This window comes from Aotus nancymaae, unplaced genomic scaffold (assembly GCF_030222135.1).
Source record: "Aotus nancymaae isolate 86718 unplaced genomic scaffold, 86718_ANA_hifiasm-v0.15.2.pri h1tg000022l_1, whole genome shotgun sequence".
NCBI lineage: Eukaryota > Metazoa > Chordata > Mammalia > Primates > Aotidae > Aotus > Aotus nancymaae.
The window spans coordinates 40,215,375-40,236,215 of NW_026988435.1; the positions used below are offsets into that span (position 1 = coordinate 40,215,375).

General features: G+C 42.7%; 1 protein-coding gene across 7 annotated transcripts in view; it reads left to right on the forward strand.

The window, feature by feature from the left end:
- Positions 1-20,332, forward strand: part of TTC3 (tetratricopeptide repeat domain 3) — a 126,800-nt gene extending 106,468 nt beyond the window's left edge. For all 7 annotated transcript variants that reach the window (XM_012445608.3, XM_012445634.3, XM_012445597.3 and 4 more), the window contains 10 exons: positions 1,893-1,961; positions 3,221-3,317; positions 4,677-4,777; positions 7,210-7,300; positions 7,664-7,765; positions 11,221-11,582; positions 13,406-13,532; positions 13,714-13,857; positions 17,542-17,634; positions 18,696-20,332. In XM_012445608.3, the coding sequence (XP_012301031.2) occupies positions 1,893-1,961; positions 3,221-3,317; positions 4,677-4,777; positions 7,210-7,300; positions 7,664-7,765; positions 11,221-11,582; positions 13,406-13,532; positions 13,714-13,857; positions 17,542-17,634; positions 18,696-18,770 (1,261 nt within the window). In that variant the 3' untranslated portion in view covers positions 18,771-20,332. The remainder of the gene's footprint in view (positions 1-1,892; positions 1,962-3,220; positions 3,318-4,676; positions 4,778-7,209; positions 7,301-7,663; positions 7,766-11,220; positions 11,583-13,405; positions 13,533-13,713; positions 13,858-17,541; positions 17,635-18,695) is intronic.
- Positions 20,333-20,841: the final 509 nt, after the last annotated feature.

Here is a 20,841-nt window from a genome sequence, read left to right on the forward strand (position 1 = left end):
CAGTGAGGAAGAGTAAAACACTGCCTTAGAATTCTTACTCCCTGTGTCATGTCATTTTGATGATCAAAGTAGCTTCATTAGTAGAACACACTTAAGGAAACGATAATGTCCGTAGAGCTTTTTACTTCTAATATTTGGGCATGTCCAGTCTTAGTCATTTTTTTACTAAAAAATGTGGAAATATTTATATTCATCATACTTTTTATGTTCAATTCAGACATACTGTCAAACTAGACAAGCTGACTAGAAGCTGTTAACGATAAGAAGAAATTTTTTTTCCTGTACTAGCATAAAAGTTAATTTCTGCTGAAGAATAAACTTTTTATTGTTGACTTTTTTCCATTTTATTAATAGATTCTTTACCTTTCCTGTCACAATTTAAAGATAAGCCATAGGCTTCTTTCTAAGCTTTTTTTTTTTTTGAGACAGAGTTTCACTCTTGTTGCCCAGGCTGGAGTGCAATGGCATGATCTCGGCTCACTGCAACCTCCACCTTTTAGGTTCAAGCAATTATCCTCCCTCAACCTCTGGAGCAGCTGGGATTACAGGCGCCAACCATGGCCTTCTAATTTTTTTGTTTGTTTGAGATGGATTCTCACTCTGTTGCCCAGGCTGGAGTGCAGTGGCACAATCTTGGCTCACTGGAACATCTGCCTCCTGGGTTGGAGTAATTCTCCTGCTTCAGCCTCCCGAGTAGCTGGGATTACAGATTTGTGCCACCATGCCTGGATAATTTTTGTATTTTTAGTAGAGACAGGGTTTCTCCATGTTGGCCAGGCTGGTCTTGAACTCTTGACCTCAGGTGATCCACCCACTTCGGCCTCCCAGAGTGCTGGAATTACAGGCATGAGCCACCGTGCCCAGCCCATATATATTTTTTTAGTAGAGATGGCGTTTCACCACGTTGGCCAGGCTGTTCTCGAACTCCTGACCTCGGTGATCCACCCGTCTCGGCCTCCCAAAGTGCTGGGATTACAGGTGTGAACCTCTGCACCTAGCCTGCTTTTTGCAATTTCCAAATAAATGCTTTAAAGCTCGGTTTTTCTATTTAGATTTTAAAGTAAAATCTTAAAACTTTTTGGATCTCATTCTCAGAGATGCACAAAGGACTTGAAGAATGATTTCTTGGATGTTTCTGTGCTCTCGATCACACTTACTCATTAAGAAATGACTAGGACATAGAGCTCATGATTGGTGCAGTGACACAAACCACAGGTGGCTATGAAAGAAAGCAGAGCTTCCATGAGAGCGTCTCCTGATATTTGTCTATTTAGAGGAGGGAGGAAGTGTTTTAGAAAGAAGTAAAATAATGGTTAAACTGGCTTGTATTAGAAACAAGCGGTTTTAGTAAGCGGAGATGACTGCAAAGGTATCAGGGTAGCATGAAAGAAGAGGCAGAGCCCTCCTTGAGCAGGGCATGGCTCAAGAATCAGATTCACATGCTTGTTTTGAAGGATTATCAGAGTGTGTGTGTGTGTGCATGCTCGTTTTGACTTTAAGTTCTATTTTAGAGAGTAGAAGGCTGTTTTCATTTTGAATGAGAATCCACATCTTCCCATTTTGAATAAGAACCACTGGTTGCACTCATGATGATGCCACAATACCTGTGTTCTTGTCTCCTGTTGAAACCATCTTGAGGTGCACATCTTAGACTGAGATAGGGTGATTTACCTGTAAGCATCTGACTTAGAGTGAAGAAAAAGGTGATCTGGAAGGAAAACTTCCCAAAAGAGAAATGACCTCAAGTGATTTTCCTATTTAGAAGATACTAGAAATGAAACAAAATGTAAAAATTCAAGAAATGTTTAAGGATATGGGTACGATTTACTGTGTGGGGGTCGTGTTAAAAGAATTTTCAAAATTAATAAAATTTGGTGATTATGCTTTTATAGGTATACCCAAAAAACTGATGGAAAGGATAAGGAACATGAATTACATCTGGATCAGTCCCTTGAAATCAGGCAAATTAAGCTTAAATTTATTTTTAATATATTTTAATACTTTTAATGCCAGGATTACAAGCACAGGAGACTTTGAAATATATTGTTGCTTGTCTGTTTCTTTTAAATAATTATGTTTCTATTTTCTTTATTTCTACTTCTATTGCATTTTTAAAATTAATTTATATATTCTTTGAATATTTAAATATTTTTATTTTACAAGGTTTCTGCATTTATTTCCCATTGTCAATATAAAAATACCGAATTTGTTGTTGTCAGTAACTTTTTGGATTAACTTGAAACTAAAAACATGCTTTAAAAACTTTTTGTGTTACTTGGGATATTCGTCTCCACTGTAGGCTGGTAGTTCGTTGCTCTTATTGCTCTATAATTATAGGTTCATTAAATTTTTATTTTGCATCTATATGAAGTTTTCTTTTAACCCTTGCTAATGGAAATAATATGTTTTCACATACTAGTAATGAATACATTCAGTGATAAGCAGTTGCATTCTGCTTTTCTCACTGAATATTGTTTCATATGCACATTTTCATCCCCTTTTTTGAATAATTTTGTACAGATTGCTTTTTCCCTTTGGGTCCTTTCCTTGTAATATGTCTCAAAACAGAATTTCTGGCTCAAAGGATGGGGAATGTTTATGAGTTTATTTTTTTAATTATTTATTTATTTATTTTTGAGACAGAGTCTTGCCCTGTCCCCCATGCTGGAGTACAGTAGTGCAGTCATGGCTCACTCCAGCCTTCATCTCCCAGCTCAAGCAATTCTCTCTCCTCAGCCTCCTGAGCAGTTGGGACTACAGACACACACCACCATTGTATTTTTTGTAGAGATAGGGTTTTGCCATGCTGCCTAGGCTGGTCTTGAACTCCTGGGCCCAAGCAATCTGCCTGCCTCAGCCTCCCAAAGTACTGGGACTACAGGCCTGAGCCACTGTGCCTGGTCTGTACAGATTATTAATGTCACCAGATTGTACTCCACCTACCTCATAAAAATGGTGAACTGGAACAGTGCCCTCACCTGATTCTCAGCATGCCCGCCAAATATGCACTTCCGTTTCATACGTGCCTTTGATAACTTGTAAAGCACGTAAAGTACATGTCAGTCTGTGTTTTGTGTAGTAAAATATGTGGTGAGAAACTGCTCTGAAGTTGTAGCTGAGACTTTTGTGGTGCGGTTTCAAAGCTCACCCAGCCTGAAGCCTTTGTCATCTCACTGTGAAATTTGGTTCAAGAAGGTTTTTTTTTCTTCAATATTTGTAGCAACACATTTACAAATGAGAAAATGAAAATAGAAGAGTGTATAAAGAAAGGGAAGGAGGATTGTGAAGAGAGTCATCAGAGAGCTGTGGCTGCAGAGGTGAGTCCGTGACACTTAGTCATGGCTATGGCATTTGTCATTTGTTTTTGTGTTTCTTTAATGACGTACAAGGCATAACAGACATTACTGAAAAGTGTGGTACCTAAAGGATATCCTGTCACCCATAATATATTCTCCCTAAAACGACCCCTCTTTTTCCTTGCCTATAGCCTTGTGATGTTTTACCGATATGCCTAAGTTGTTACTTAAATGCACTCATAGTGTACACCAAGTTTTGTAACCTGCTTTCCTTGTTTACCATTATAATTCACTCATTTCCTATACTATACACTTTGAATACTTTCATCATATTTAATCAAGTGATGTACCATGAAGTAGCCAACCATATTTGCCAATACTTGGAAAGGAAATTGAAAATAATCCACGTATTAAGAATACACTCCTCCCACCCCCTAGAAGAATATATAACAATGTCAGTACACTGTTTGAGAAACTACTAAGACAAAAATCAAAATAATGACATCTGGCTGTGTTTTATTTCGTTCCTAAAACATTATTCTCCTATGTTTCTCTAGCTGACAAACAAATGATATTTATTGGCATATGTGTCTGTGATTATTCTGGTAAAATAAGAAAAGACTTCCTTTATATAGTCTGCAAGCATTAGGCTTTTCCATTAATAGACTATGCACCTGTTTCTAAGGAGAGGAAAGGAAAAAGAGAGCCGAAGTGTGAATACTCTGTGGGTCCCACACCTGCATCTATATTCCTGAGCTTGTTAGTTCACGTTTACCACCATTTGGCAAGCAGGTTTGCCTGGTGGGTCCTGTCAAGGTTACTGACACCTGGATTAAAAGGCTATTTAACGGATCACTTGGACCAGGAGGCCATTCTACATTTCCTGCAGTGATTCTCACAAAAATGGCCAGTTGGATTCTAAAAGGAAGCCACAGAGAGCCTAAAATCTTAAAAGCATATCCCAAAGGCTTTTGATACCCTTGCTGAGAACAGCTTCTCTGAGGCTTTTCTGTTGCAGAGGATGCTGCCCTTATTAAGGGTTATTCTGCTGCAGGACCATAGGTAATAACACACTGGTGTGCACATGCAGTTAAGCTGGCTCTCTGTTTATACATGGCTTCAGCAGAAAGCCATGTAGTTACACATATCTGCAAAAGGGATCATGTAAGGTACACATTTGTAATGTCATTTTGTTATTCTGTTCTCAAATCTCAAAGTCTAATTCATGTTCACCTATGATATAATCAAGTTCTGGTGATTCTGTCATGTTTCATTTAAGGAGAAATCGGAAAGTGGTTTGGAATGTTTAAGTTTTAACCTTTAAAATAGTTTCAGACTGTCATTTATAAAATACTCACGTGTCCTCTAACCAACTGGCAGGTATCCATCCTTGAAAACTGGAAGGAGAGTGAAGTGTATAAGCTACAGATCATGGAGTCACAAGCAGAAGCCTATCTTAAGAAGCTGGAGCAGATTAGCTGGTAACGTGGTTTTGTGGGTGTTCTCAGCACGTCATTTAGAAGATAAAGCTAGGACCATTTGAGAAAAACATTATTTTGTATTAGGATCATTTTATTTTTCTTTTCTTTTTTTTTTTTTTTTTGAGATGGAGTTTCACTCTTGTTACCCAGGCTGGAGTGCAATGGCGCGATCTCGGCTCACCGCAACCTCCGCCTCCTGGGGTCAGGCAACTCTCCTGCCTCAGCCTCCTGAGTAGCTGGGATTACAGGCACGTGCCACCGTGCCCAGCTAATTTTTTTGTATTTTTAGTAGAGACGGGGTTTCACCGTGTTGACCAGGATGGTCTTGATCTCTTGACCTCGTGATCCACCCGCCTCGGCCTCCCAAAGTGCTGGGATTACAGGCATGAGCCACCGCGCCCGGCCAGGACCATTTTATTTTTCATAGTTACATGATTGATACATGTTCAATTGTAGAAAAGTTAAGACATACAAACAAAAAATATAAACATTATTCATAATTCTAAATGGAGATATAACAGTATTTTGGAATATTTTCATGAAGTGTTTGAAAAAATGAAAATTTGCAGATTTATTTTTACTAAATAATACATAGGAAATTTCTTTTCATATTGATAATTCCATTTTTCCAACCTAATTTTGAAAGGTTGGATAGTATTCGAGCATAGAAACATGTCCTGATTTATCAAACGCTGCTGTGCTGGGACAGTGAAGCTGTCTGTGAATTTTTGTTACTATTAGCCGCCCTGCAGTGAACATCCTCATTGTTAAATCTTTATGCACATTATTAGTCACTTCCATGCAGTAAATTTTGGGAATGAAGATCACATTTTCAAGGCTTTTAAAATTTCTTGCCAAATTGCTTTCCATAATAGCTACTATTTAACAGTCTGCATGACAGTATATAGGAATGTTACTACAGAAGTATATTCACGCATGCTAAATGCTTTCAGCTCTCCATATGATCGCTACCTGTTTTTGTTTGTTTTTAAGATAAGGCTTGCCTGGGATTCCTAGAGGATCTTCTTCACCCTAGTACTTAGCACTTCTCTGTGTGGGTTTTTTGCATGTGAGATAACTTTTCATTGGGTTCTCTTATCATGTTCTATACACAGGTATTGCATTTTTAATCCCAGGTTTTTCATCGTTCCTGGTGCTTGCCTTTTGATTCAAATTTCAAACCCTCAGCAATGAACCAGAGATTGTGTCAATCATGTACAATCAGTTTTAATGTATGGTCTTACTTGTTTTCTTTTTTTTGAGATGGAGTCTTGCTTTGTTGCCCAGGCTGGAGTGCAGTGGCATGATCTCAGCAGCTCACTGCAACCTCCACCTCCCGGGTTCAAGGGATTCTCCTGCCTCAGCCTCCTGAGTAGCTGGGATTACAGGTGTTCACCACCATGCCCAGCTAATTTTTTTTTTGTATTTTTAGTAGAGATGGGGTTTCACCATGTTGGCCAGGCTGGTCTCTAACTCCTGACCTTGTGATCCACCCACCTTGGCCTCCCAAAGTGCTGGGATTACAGGTGTGAGCCACCACCCCCAGCCCGTTATTCATTTTCAAGATTTAGTTTTTTTCATGAGAAAACTTTTTTGATTAAGGGTAAACTAATATGCTGATTTAGATTACAGGACTAGTACAGCTGAGGTTGAGACCAAGTGGTGGTCAACCGCCTGTACTAAGCACCCGTCATAGGCTGCATTGCAGCTCATCTGGGAAGCAAAGGTGTCTCAGACTCATTTCATCTAATAGTATCGACTCTTCCAATAAACCGTAGAGTATACAAAGATTCCTTCTTCAGGATGTCATGCTAATTCTACCTCTTCCACCAAAGTATGGAAACAGAAAAGGGGTAAAAAGAATGCTGTGGTTTTTCTTCAAGATGCATAATGAGAGGTTTACTATACCCACAGATTGGTAGTGTTTTTGATCTTCTCAATTAGGAGTAGTCAGTTTATCTGTCACTTTCAATAGACCAGATTCATGAGGTGGTGCTGAGATTATAAATGTATCTTAGGCCTATCCTTTATTTTTATATGAAGGTAGTGATTATGGTTTGACTGGAATCTTTTGAATATTTCAGACTACCTTTTAAAAAAAATCTTTGAATGCAGAGGCTGGCTTTAATATTAAACATAAAGATGTCAAATGAAGAATGGTCAAACTTTAAAATTTGGGAAAAGAACTTAAAATTCAGGAGAATTATTTTCTCTTTGCCCTTCAGTTTTAGAGTTTTTGTTATATTAAAATTTTCTAAAGTGTCTCTAGAGGCAAGTGTATAAGATAAGCAATTATTTCAAAATAGTTGGGTTTTTTTGTGTATATGCAATCATGTTAAATGTATCTTTCTCTCATGTGTAGATGTTTATTTGTACGTAAGTGCTTTTAATTTTTTTAATTTCTAAAGCAGTTTTATATTATATGTTTTCAGTGATTCTGCAGCATATCCTGACATGGAGTCTGATATATGTTTATGGGAATTATTTCTTTCTAATGTTACAAAAGAAATTGAGAAAGCAAAGGTAAGTTGTAAAAAAAAGTCTTTTAATTCTGTCAAAATCTTTATGATATTTTTAATTCTCGGGAGGCTAGTGTCATATTGAAACGATTTCTTTTTTATCTGTTATTATCAATAATATATTTTTTGTCAAAAGTATAAGCTTTTCATGGACATAATGGTATTTTCTTAATTAACCATCTTGACTTCTGCCTTGATTGGTAAGATTAGAGGAGTTATGTTTGAAAAGGCTGTGGAGCATTCGGATTAATGAGATCTTATTTTGAATTTCCTTACAAGACAGTCATGTTTCATTTATAATGTATAGTAAGAAACAAAGTATTAATTGACAGTTGAGGCTTTCCCACCCTTTCCTTTCTACTCACAGTCTCAATTTGAAGAACAAATTAAGGCAATTAAAAATGGTTCTCGGCTCAGCGAACTTTCTAAAGTGCAGATTTCTGAGCTTTCATTTCCCGCCTGTAACATGGTAAGTCTAGCACATTTTTTTTTTTAACATAATTTATTTCTTAACTGGCCAAAGTAGTTATTTGTTGTTGTTTTCTGGGAGTGAGGATGAGATTGATTAATACTTGATTTAATGTTTTCATTATTGGTGCTACTGGTTAACCTTTTAAGCTTTATAACATTCTTATATAAAATAGATCAGTCTTTCTACGTCTGTATGAGAAACGGACTGAGGTGAATACACCATTGCTACATTTCTGTCATTCTCCTGTACCTTGGCCTGGCTCCTTTCTTCTCTCTCTCTCTCTCTCTCTCTCTCTGTGTGTGTGTGTGTGTGTTGTATATGTATTCCTAACTTTGAATGAGTAATCCAGGTGCCTGTGATTCAAGCAGGACCCTATCACCACCTCAGATTATACTCTTATTCCTAGATACTTGGCGCATAAGACCAAAATCTAAAATTTAAGAGATTTCCCCCTCAAATACAGAATAAAAGCTGCTATGCCTGAGACATAAAGGGCTTTGTTGGTCTGGCACATCATATTTTACTGCTTGTTTGAGGTATTTGCTGAATCTTGTGAATAACTGTGAATAATCTTGTCTTTTTATTTTAATACCCTCAGCACAGTAAAGAAAAGCATTAATTGTATTTTGTGGACTTTATGCGACGGCTAAACCCATATTTCTTAGATTTAGACACAGAACAGATGCTTAGTAAATACTAAATTGAAATGAATTAGGCCCAGAGGAGATCAGACTATAGACATTTAAAGTTAGATCTTGAGAGAAAACGTAGGTATAAAAGAAAAAATTAAAGGAGGACTGTGTTCGAGAGTTGAAAGAGAGAGGTTCCAGAATGTTGTGGCAGGACAGTGAAATCCGGTTCCTAAAGACAGAGACTCTTTCCCACCACATGATTTGCACCCTCCCACTATTGCCAGACCTTTGCCTGGGCTGTTTGTGGCCTGTAAGTCCGTCCTCACTCGGCATCCTGCCTGCACCTGGAAACCCGTCAGGGGCGGCTCTCTTTGGGCCTCCCACTGTGGCCCTTCTCTCACGTGAGTTAGATCTCAGCCTGGCCTTGAATGTCTCTTTCTCATCAGTATGTTGTACAGTAAACATTCAAACTTACTGTGAATTCATCTAAAAAAAAATTAAGTGTGGAAAAAGTGTGACCACCCCGAAGTGAGTAGAATATTCTGTTGAGATCCAGTTTCCTCTCTCCATTGAACGTGCAGTTTTATTTAGAATTACATTAAAGGGCACCTCTCATTTATCGTTGTTCCAAGTTCTTGTAACAGATACATATAGAGAAAATGTTGGCTCTCAATAAGGTATTTTACTGTTAGTTTGTAATTCTAACTTATGTTATTTTATAAATACTCAAAAGAATTTTCATATCCAAAATTCTGGGAACTCTTAGTGTTCTAGGAGCTTGAGTAATAAGTGTGCCTAAAAACTATTTACTTTGTATCTCATTTCTCCCTGATTCATTCACTGGGTAATTAGTGGTGATAAAGATTGATTGGGCCGTGCCCTCAAAGTGCACATTGGCTTGGGGAAATACAGACTTTAAATCCACAGTTAGCTGCAGGGGGAGTGAGGTTTCTCGAGGGAAAATGCTAGAGCAGTGTGAATCAGGCGCCACTAACTTAATCTAGAGGTGTGGCCTCAGCGGAAGATTCCAGAACTCTCCCAGAGACAGAGATCTGTAGTAGGAATTTACCAGACAAAGGAGGAGGGGGTGTGTTTGGAGGGTCAGAGCTCCAGATGGAACACACAGTGTACCCGGAGCCTAGAGAGTTAGAGAACACACTCCTTTCCTGCTGTCATAGAAGCTCAGTATGACATGGGCTGGAGAAGTACCCAGGGGCAGAGCCAAGGGAGTCGCCTTAAAAGCTGTGTTACAGCAGTTTGGATGCTTCTAGCTTCCTCAGGCCACATGAGATAGGTCTCAAATAAGGGAACAGCAGCAGATTTGTACAGAAATCCTTCCTTCTTCACAGCTTCACTTTTCATGTTTTTTTATCCACAGACAACCGCAGTTAGAAAATACTCAATGGAAAATTCCAGAAATACATAATCCATAAGTTTTAAATTGCACACTGTTTTGAGTGGCATGATAAAATCTGAAATCTCACAAGGTCACACCTGTGACATGCCTCCTCCCTTTGTCCAGCGTCTTCACGCTGTTGCTGCTCCCTGCCCACAAGCCACCAGAAGCCGTCTCGGTGACCAGATGAACTTCTCATATTACCCCAGTGCTTGTGTTCAAGTCACCCCTATTTTACTTCATAATGGCCCCAAACCATGGGAGTAATGATGCTGGTCATTCAGCTATGCTATAGAGAAGCAATAAAGTGCTTCCTTTAGGCGAAAAGCTGAAAATTGTTGACCTAATAAGGAGAGAGAAAAGATTGTATCCTGAAGTTGCTAAGATCTGTGGTCAGAACGAATCCTCTGTCTGTGAAATTGTGACGAAGGAAAAAGGCATTCGTGCATATTATACATAGGATTCGGTACTCTTTGCGATCGCAGGCATTCACTGGGGGTCTCGGAATGTATCTGAGGGTTACAGGGAGCTACTGTGCTTTTTGAAGATGAGCTTACTAGTGTGGGGGAGTGTTGAGGAGGGGCTTGAGTGATTTCCAGTTGGCTGGTTATCAGCTTATGCCGTCAGCCTGTCCTGGATGGGGCATGACAGTGGGGGTGGAGGGAAGAGAACAGATGTGAGAGAGGTGGTTAGGGGTACATTTGCAGGCGCCATGCTGCTCAGGAGACCAGGCCCCATGTGTCCACATGGGAGTCAAGGGTGAGTCTTGGGCTTCCGTCTGGGAGTACTAGGGGAAGAGCAGGATTGGGGAGGCTGCCTGAGGCTGGTTTCCTACACATTGAGTTTGAGTTGCCTTGGAATCGCCCAAGTGGATTTGCAGATTTGGATCTGAGGAAAATATTCTAGGCTGAAAACTTCGGCCTCAGGCAGCTGCATGGGGAGGAGCATCAGCGCTGCAGATATGGACAGAGGCCTGAGAGCTGCCAGGAGAGCACAACAGTGTGGGGCTGGGTAGGGAAGAGGAGGAGACAGCTCTGGGGAGTGTGGGGACTGTGATGTTCCATCTGTCAGCTACACGGTTTAGCTCGGAAGGGCAGATGTGTGACCAGGCTGAAGGAGGACCAGTAGGCAGGTGAAATGGTCTAGTTAAGGTGGTTTTTTTCATCTTACAGAGAAAATAGTGACTTACAGAGAGAATTATTTAGAAGTCTGAGCCTTCCTACTCTTGTTCTAATAATTAGCAAGTTATTATCAATAATTCTTTTAAACAAAAATATTTAATTCACGATATTCAGGTTTCCTGTGCATGGAGCTTCTGGGCTGCGTTATTGTTGTGTTCATTCATCGGCCTTTGCCCTTGGCATTTCTTCCTCTTAATTCAAGGGAAGCCCTAAGTGATGCAGCCTGTGGTGTGTTCCTCACAGGCTCATGCCGAGTTACTCCCTGACTCTTCAGGCCACGATGACCAAGGGCTTGTGACTTCTGCAAACGACGTGACTGGAAACCACGCAGCAGTTCACATGGATCCCAGTGTGTTCTCTGCCGGCGATTCCCCAGAGGAGGCTCCTCCTGCATTCTTGCCAGGGCCACCCCCCAGTCAGCCTGAAGCCACTCAGCTGCCAGGGCCAAAAAGGGCTGGCCAGGCAGCTCTGTCAGAGCAAAGCCCTGTGGCTAATCAGAAGCAATGTGTTCCTCCAGGACGTGCTGCACGTTCAAGCCAGTCTCCAAAAAAGCCATTCAATAGTATTATTGAGCACCTGTCAGTGGTATTCCCGTGTTACAACAGGTATGAACGGAAAGTGTCTGTGACTGTGTTCCATACTTAGTTGAACTGAGGTCTCGTGATCAGATAAAATCATGACCAATTAGGTGTTAACATGAAAAGGGTTGCATAATTGTTTCGCTCAGAAAGACAGGTGCTCTTTCTTTTTGTAAATATAGAAATAAGTATTTTCAAATAAATCGTTTTTTTCTTTTTTTGTTTTTTTTGTTTTTTTTTTTTTTTTTTTGAGACGGAGTTTCGCTCTTGATACCCAGGCTGGAGCGCAATGGCGCGATCTCGGCTCACCGCAATCTCCGTCTCCTGGGTTCAGGCAATTCTCCTGCCTCAGCCTCCTGAGTAGCTGGGATTACAGGCACGCGCCACCGTGCCCAGCTAATTTTTTGTATTAGTAGAGACGGGGTTTCACCATGTTGACCAGGATGGTCTCGATCTCTTGACCTCGTGATCCACCCGCCTCGGCCTCCCAAAGTGCTGGGATTACAGGCTTGAGCCACCGCGCCCGGCCGGTTTTTTTTTTTTTGAGACAGAGTCTGTCTCTGTCACCCAGGCTGGAGTACAATGGCGCCATCTTGCCTCCCTGCAACCTCTGCCTCCCGGGTTCAAGCGATTCTCCTGCCTCAGCTTCCTGAGAAGCTGGGATTACAGGCATGCACCACCAACCCTCGCTAATGTCTGTATTTTTAGTAGAGATGGGATTTCACCATATAGGCCAGGCTAGTCTCGAACTCCTGACCTCAAGTGATTCACCCATCTTGGCCTCCCAAAGTGCTGGGGTTACAGGCATGAACCACCACACCTGGCCTCAAATAAATTTTTTAATGTGCATATGTAAATTGAAAACATTGACCACTGGGTAATGTCATGGGATCTCTTCAGAACCCATGACAATTTGCTAAGATTTTGATGAGACCAATAACACTATCTAAAACTAGCTTTATGGAATCAATAAATAAACTGCGTAACAATAATTTTACATCATTTGGGGAGACAAAATTACATATAGCAAAGCAGGCAGCAGCAACCTATACCTTGTCAGGCAAGACCTGATTTGTTAAGAGTATGAGGTTGAAGACTGGATGGAATTCCATGATGAATGGGGCATGTGAACATGTTAACAAGGCATCCTTGTGAGTGGGGAAAAGCTGCCCTTACCTGAGTGAGCAGGAGCTATAAATAGGGTTGGGGTGATGGCAGGTTCTTCAGGAGTGTTTCTGCCTCCACCTCTGGTTTCTGCTGTGCAGGTTGGTGCGAGGGGGCCAGAGGTGCCTCTTGTCTCAGCTGTGGGAGATGGTGAGGCAGAGGCAGTGTCTCTGAAGTGCAGCTCAGAACAAAGGACCTGTGCTCAGGAATGACCTTCAGGATATGCTCTGTTATTTCTGAGACAGTGTTAATTACAGGCTTCAAAATGGAAATTTGTAAACAAAGGGGCAGTTAAAATATGATTGGCCAGCAGGTTTGGTGGCTTAGGCCAGGCTGAGGCAGGTGGATCACCTGATGTCAGGAGTTCGGGACCAGCGTGGCTAATTTGATGAAACCCCATCTCTTCTTTAAAAATACAAAAATCACTTGAACCCGAGAGGCGGAGGTTTCAGTGAGCAGGATGGCGCCACTGCACTCCAGCCTGGGCGACAGAGTCAGACTCTGGCTCAAAAAAAAAAGACCTTCTTTTTAGATACAGTGACTGTTACTATCAGTGGTTTTCAAATTAATTTTGTGTGCTTTGTCTTCGTTTCTTTGGGTTGGGCTGTTGGATTAATATTGGCATGTCATAGTTCTTAGCAGTAAGGAACTTTCTGTTGTCATTTACCATTCACTTTGCCTTTCAGCACCGAGCTTGCTGGTTTTATTAAAAAAGTGCGAAGCAAAAACAAGAACTCACTCTCAGGATTGAGTATTGATGAAATTGTCCAAAGAGTGACAGAACACATTCTGGATGAACAGAAAAAGAAAAAGGTATTTTACCCAGATGTTCCATTTCATCCTTTTTTATTTATAAAATATGAGAATTGTTAAAAAAAAAAAAGCTTCAAAACAGAGAGAGCAATGCACTAAAGAGAGAAGGTGGTCAGGTTGCTGTGTAACTGAACTGTGCTTCCCTTCTCTGCCCTGCCTGCCGCCTCTGTCATCTTCACAGCCAAACCCAGGAAAGGACAAGAGGACATGTGAGCCCAGCTCTGCCGCCCCCGTGACCAGGTCCTCCCAGGGCCCACCCTCAGCGATTGTTGCACCGTCACCCAAAACCAAGGGGCAGAAAGCAGAAGATGTCCCTTTGAGGGTTGTACGTATAACTGAATAGTTTTGTTTTTTAATGAAAAACAAGGAAACAAAATTTTTAATCCATGTTTTAGCCCCATTCATTCCTAGACCTAAAATTAGAAACAATTTCAGTGTAGGTGAACGTGTCCAGTTAGAGCAGTCAGTGAGTGGTCTGTGCTCTGATACCCTGGGTCTCGGTCCCAGCATGGAGAGGTCCCTGCACACGAGTGACGCGGGCTCTGACCGCCGTGGGGGACCTTGGTCTTCTCTCTCTTGCCCTCATTTTGTTGCAGATGGTTAAATACAGGAACTTTGTACATCCACTGTGGTATTTTGAACAGTCGGGGAAATCATTTTTGAATAATTTTCTTCTGTGTAACCGTGGCTTTGGAATTGCACAGATTGGTTCCATCACTTACTAGCACTGAGCCCAGGCACCGCTGCTTGCCCAGGCTGTGGTCTGGGTCCGAGGCTGCTGTAGAATATAACTGGGTCCGCTCTGTGCCCCAGAGAGGCTGCTTGCCGTCCTTGCCTCTTCCTCTAGTGCCTGAGAAGGGACGATGGAATAGGCTACACTTGCCTGGAATTTGTGTAGTCATTAAGTTGTTTATTTTCCTTTTAGACAATAAGAATGTTTAATTTACATAGAAGGTTTCATAAAATACTACAGTATCTATGATCTGAATTGATAAGGCAGTGTAATTATCTTTATTTATAATAAGGAAACGGAGGCACAGATAGCTCACATAGCTTGCCAGCATTCACTCGACTGAAGGCATGGAGGTAGCTCGGAGTGGGCTTTTCGACTTGTGGATGTCCCGTGTCATTCCCTCATCCTCACCACAGGGACTGGCTGACGCTGGAACCATGCAGCAGGAACCACAGGGGTGGCTACAAGAGGGCCTCTCACCTGTATGGCTCAGGGCCGTGGGCTCTGGCTGGAATTCTGGTGTCAAGCACATCTTCCCTTTTGTCCATCTATGGTGTCAGAGTATAACCAACATCCACAGGGGAAGAGCTGCAGGCCCCATCACCTCAGCCAGGGAGCCAGCAGTAGGGACTGCACAGAGTACTGGTTTGCTAACTTGAGCAGGCATTGAGTCTTTTTGTAAACTTAGGTTTTTATTCCTCCCAGACGTTTTCAATTTCCACTACTCTTTGGAGACTTTTCACACTGCATACACTCAGCTCTAAAGGGCCTCAGCCCCACCCACACCCCAGTGAGGGGGCTTCCGAGCGTGTAGGGCATTCCTGCAAGACCTGGCTGGAGTCCCTTCTCTCTTGGGGGTTTCCCTGATGGGTCACGTGTGTGCATGCACAAAGTGAGTGTGGTATCATGGCCACCCCCACCCCAAGATAGACCATGATCGCCTGGAGAAGAGAGTTCTCTCTTTGCTTCAGGGTGGATGTTTATAGTAATGAAGATATAAAAGCTGACTTAGTTAAACTTCGTCACATTCTATGAGAAAGAAAAATATGTATTCAAACTGGGACCTAATTTGATAATCACAGTTTGTTAAAAGTATTAATATTTAAATTACAAAAGCATTACATACTCACAATAGAAAAAAGGGCATTTAAAAACCCACCCTGTTGGCTGTGGCTTATGCCTGTAATCCCAGCACTTTGGGAGGCTGAGGTGGGCGGATCACGACATCAGGAGATTGAGACCATCCTGGCTAATACAGTGAAACCCCATCTCTACTAAAGATACAAAAAAATTAGCCAGGTGTGGTGGCACATGCCTGTAGTCCTAGCTATTCGGGAGCCTGAGGCAGGAGAATTGCTTGATTCCAGGAGGTGGAGGTTGCAGTGAGCTGAGACTGTGCCACTGCACTCCAGCCTGGGCGACAGAGCTAGACTCCATCTTAAAAAAAAAAAAAAAAAAAAAAAAAACCCCTGTAACCAGTATTATCACTTTGGCGTATATGTTTCTAAACTCCTGTATGCATGTATACATCAATTACTCAAAACTGAATACTCTAGTTAGACTTCGTATGTTCCCTGAGGGGCTGGATTTTTGTTGGTTTTTTTTATTGTGGTTGTCCTTTTTTCGTTTTACTTAGAAATACACCGTGCCTGTCGTTTCTGGGAAACAGAAAACAGTCAAGTTAAGTGTAGATTTTTTCACACTAAACCTGGCCCCGAGCTTTGCACTGGGCATTGGAGAGGCCTTCACTGGCTCTTCTCCATGCTGGCACTTCCTCTTCTTCCTTGACCCTTGAGTCACGGGCAGCAGCGGAAGGGCACGAACCCTCATTCTGCAGCATCTGCCTCTCAGGCTGAGTCACGCCTTGGGAAAGACGGCAGAACTCTGGACAGCAATTCAAGGTCCTCTCAGGCCCCAGCGCCACTCCCTGACCTGGATCCCACTGCCAGGGCTGCCTGCGTTTGCTGGCTCCCTCAGCAGGGGTTTTTAGAGCGTGAGTGTAGGCTAGGTTTTTTGCCAGCTGCTAAGGACCCTGATGGGATTCACTTTGTGCCTTCAAGGTGCTCAGAGTTAAGAGGCAGTGAGCTAGAGTAGAAGTTAATGGTGCAGTGTAGGGTAAGTGCTGTGAGCTGCAGGGAGAACGCTGTGCCTGGAGTCCCAGGCAGCACTCGGGTCTGCGCGCGCATGGAAAGCACTGTCTGTGCTCACCAGACTGTGAGCCGCTGAGGCCAGAGCCCTCCATTCATCTCTGTGTCCCGCGCCCCACACAGTCCCTGCCCATGGATGTTTGCCGGATGAGCCATCCATTTGTTTTGTTTTGATTTGCACAAGCAATCCATGCTCATAGAGACTAGAAAACAGTAAAGACAAAGGTTAAATCTCTTAACCTGGGGACAACCAGTGTTAACATGTTTTTCTAGGCATGTATGTATACTCACAGCCTGTTTATTAAAAAGTGAGTTATATCTGATACACACCGTCTTGTTAGCTGCTTTCATTCAGCAGGCTGTTGGGGCCAGCTTTCTGTGTCAGGGATTATGGACTTCCATCATGATTTCCCTTGGCTACGCAAGAGTCCATTGTGTGGATGTGTTGGAATTTACTGCCCTCAACTCTTAGATGATTAGATGAATGATTCATTCATACCATACCACGATTATCCCTTACTACCCTTTAGGTATATTAATCTTCACCTGGGAATCTTTTAGCCACATAAAACAGTTTTTTCTCTGAGGAAATTAGAACTTTATAAGTAAACTTTTTTAAAAAGTATCTTTTTGTGTTTTTATATTGTTTCTTAAGAAATGCTACTAAAAAATAAGTTGTTTCTGGCCAGGCACGGTGGCTCACGCCTGTAATCCCAGCACTTTGGGAGGCCGAGGCAGGCGGATCACCTGAGGTTGGGAGTTCGAGACCAGCCTGACCAACATGGAGAAACCCCGTCTCTACTAAAAATACAAAATTAGCCAGGCGTGGTGGCACATGCCTGTAATCCCAGCTACTTGGGAGGCTGAGGCAGGAGAATCGCTTGAACCCAGGAGGCGGAGGTTGTGGTGGGCTGAGATCACACCATTGCAATCCAGCCTGGGCGACAAGAGCGCAACTCCATCTCACACACACACACACACACACAAAAGTCGTTAGACTGTTTAGCTGTGATTGTGAATAATCTGCCACCCTTTCTGGCAAAAGATGTTTGAAGGCCACTTGAAGGAAGAACTCGTGTCATAAAAACAAATGTATTTCTTTATTATTCAGGTCTGTTTGTTTCCACAGGCACCAGCTGTGAGTTCCTGTGAAATATGCCATGAGGTCTTCAAATCAAAAAACGTGCGTGTGCTCAGATGCGGGCACAAGTATCACAAAGGGGTAAGAGCTTTCCGGCCATTGTACAGCATGCATTGGACCATCAAGTATTTTGAAAATAAGAAAGGAATTGTCTTCTAGTCATCAGTGTTTCTTGTGTTTTCAAACCGTTTCTTTGTACACCTCCAGTGTCAGTGTTCACTGCCTCCCTGTCCACACACCAGCTGCGGGAGGGGCAGTCCCGCAGACCGTCCTTTCCATCCCGCGTGGGGAGAGGAGAGCGGCAGCTCCCGCCACTCACTGGTGCTGAGATTCAAAGCAGTATTAGTTCCTTGAAAGGTGGTCTTACACACTTGACTAAGTGGAGAAACAGTGAAACCATTGTTTTTTACTTAGTGTAGTATATGAAGTCAGTTTAATATTTTAGAGGAGAAAAACCAAACCTAACTTAGTCCTTCTGCCTGACCCGGCGACACCTGCTGGTACCGTTCTGGGATCTGTGTGTGCCCCTGCTGCTGGGTTAGAACAGATCAGGTCTCTGCCAGGGGATTTGCTCATTTTTTGCAACGGGATAAATACAGCATACTCACTAAAAGGAATTGAGACCACTTGCCGAGTCTCTTTGGTGTGGTCTGCCTCCTTTGGGTATAGGGTCTTATGTCTGGGCTGGCTGACTGGCCTCAGCCTCAGCAGTGTGGGCAGAGGCTGCAGGAGTGTGGCATGCAGGCTGGTGGGCTGTTCCAGAGCCAAGGGTTGAGGCCAGGCCGAGGGATGGGCTAAGAATGAGTGATTGGGTCACAGGACCAAGAATGCTAGGCTCTGGAATTCAGCACAACTGAAGTGGAAGAGCCGAGACTGGAGCCGGGCTCAGGGCAAGGCACCCCTGGGCTGTCAGAGGCCCAGAGCGCTCAGGACCTGAGCCTAAGGTGGGATCGGTGGCTGCTGGAGCTTCGTCCACACTCTGGCCTGAGCAGGCGTTGGTGTCCCTGAGTATTGGGCAGCTCCAGGCCCAAGAGAGACCAAGGGCCAGTGAGCCACACCTGCCAAGGAGCCCAGCAGCACAGGGGAGCTTGGCTTCCTCATGCCCCTGAAGGCCTCTCCTGATTTTGCTTTCTCCCTTTCAGTGCTTTAAGCAGTGGCTTAAAGGGCAGAGCGCTTGCCCGGCCTGCCGGGGTCGTGATCTCCTGTCGGAAGAGTAGTAGCCTGCACCTTCTGGAAGAGGCTGGCCCACTGAGAATCGGGAGCTGCCTTCCTGCTCCTCTAGGGAGTCACACTTCACTAAAGCTCATCCACTGGCATGTTGAATCGGAGGAATGACAATTTCCTACCACTGGTGTAAAAAGCAAACATTTGAAGACCCTCGTGCATTGTGCGTCACAAAGCTGAATACATGGAAATCGCTAACATAGTTGATATTGAGTAATTTCCCCACTCTGAGTAAATTCTTTGATGATGGCCAAGCAGTGGCTAATAGAATGACGGCTGCCACATTCATGGGTCACAGGGGCTGCACGGAGAGCTTTGAGATGGGTGTCTTCCTTTGGGAAGTATTCCAAGCGCCTCGAAGCAGTATTCTAGTGATAAGAATTCTTAACATATTCAAGCACCCCACATTTGTTACCCTTTTGTGTTTGAAAACCCTGTTCTAGTAGCTTGCAAGAGAGATGATACTGACTTTTTAAAATTTTTACGTGAGTCTGTATTCCTGAAAATATGCCTACAATTTTCCTCAAAGATTCTGCATTTTAAGAATGGGAATAAGCAAACTACATTTTAATAATTTATAGTTAATGTTAAAATATTGGCTTAGACCACGATTCAGTTCTCCTCTTTGTGAAATGCCATCTGCTTTTGAGTTTTTATTAATGTTCCCCCTGATAAGTTGTTTACTTTTCATCTTTTATAGATATAATTTGATTTTCAAAAATCACTTACAAAACACTTTTTAATTAGTATTGACTAAGATTTTGGCCCCCTGGAGTCGAGGCTGTGTGTCCATCGCCCCAGCCCCCGGTTGGAGCCTGCTGTTGGAACTCCACTGCCTCCTCGGCAGCTTCTGTTCTCTTTTGTGAGTCAGCCGTCAGCAGCTGCTTGGGGGCCACATCCAGCTGTGCTGAGCACACAACGGGCTGTGTGTGGAAACGGCCACCATCATTCTCCTTCCCCACCCACCACAGAGAGGAGCTGTGCATTTAGACAACCCTGAAGTGTCTGTGTTACATCGTCCTGTGTTTGACATTTTGTAAAGTAATGCATGCAATCTCGTACTGTGGCCTAAGAGAAAAACTAACTACATTAGAAACCACGAAAAAATTAGATATTGTTTTGTGACTTGTAGACAGTGATAAATCTAGAACCGTGAATTCTGGACACATTCCATTTCTCTCCGACGTGAAGGATCAAAAAATGTTTTTCAATGTGTTCTTTGTTCCACTGGAAACTTCAGTCATGAATTTATGAGCTGATTTTGTCACCTTCATCTGCCTTTGTTCACTGTGAGTTCTGATGTCTTAGTGGCTTAGTTCATAGAAGCTCATGCCTTAGTTTGAAACAGATTGTCCACGGTGGTTCCGAAAACATTGAATATTCATGAGAATTGAGCGCTATGGGTGTTAACGTGCATAAGGACCAGTTTGCAGTGCAAGTACAAAAGGAGAAGAGCATCTGTTGAATGGGTGTGTTTTGTACATAACTTCAGACACTTGTGAACATGCCTTATATTTGTCCTGTAACTGTCAGAATAAAGAACATTCTAAAATGAGCAGTTCACTGTCATTCTGGTCCATTCTTTATTTTAAAAATGCATTCTCCTGGAAACCTTAGGACACAGAAAAAAAATGTAATGCTGACATTTTAAGAGTGCTTTCTTCAGGAACGAACAGCCACACCATGCTGTGTCTGAGGAGTCTGACCGGGGACCTCAGTGCGTTTTAGGCCTGGCTCAGAACTCTCCTTTCTGCCTGCATAAGATCGACTATTTACATTTGCGAATGGAGTTCACATAGAGATGACAGAGTTTACTTCTTGAGGGTTAATTAAGAGATTTTTCATGTGAATACATAGAAAGATGTTGAAGATAAATTGTATTCTTTATTTTTTGAGACGGAGTCTCGCTTTTGTTGCCCAGGTTGGTGGCGTGGTCTCGGCTCACCACAACCTCTCCTGCCTCAGCCTCCCGAGTAGCTGGGAAAATAGGCATGCACCATCACACCCGGCTAATTTTTTTATTTTTAGTAGAGACAGGGTTTCTCCATGTTGAGCAGGCTGGTC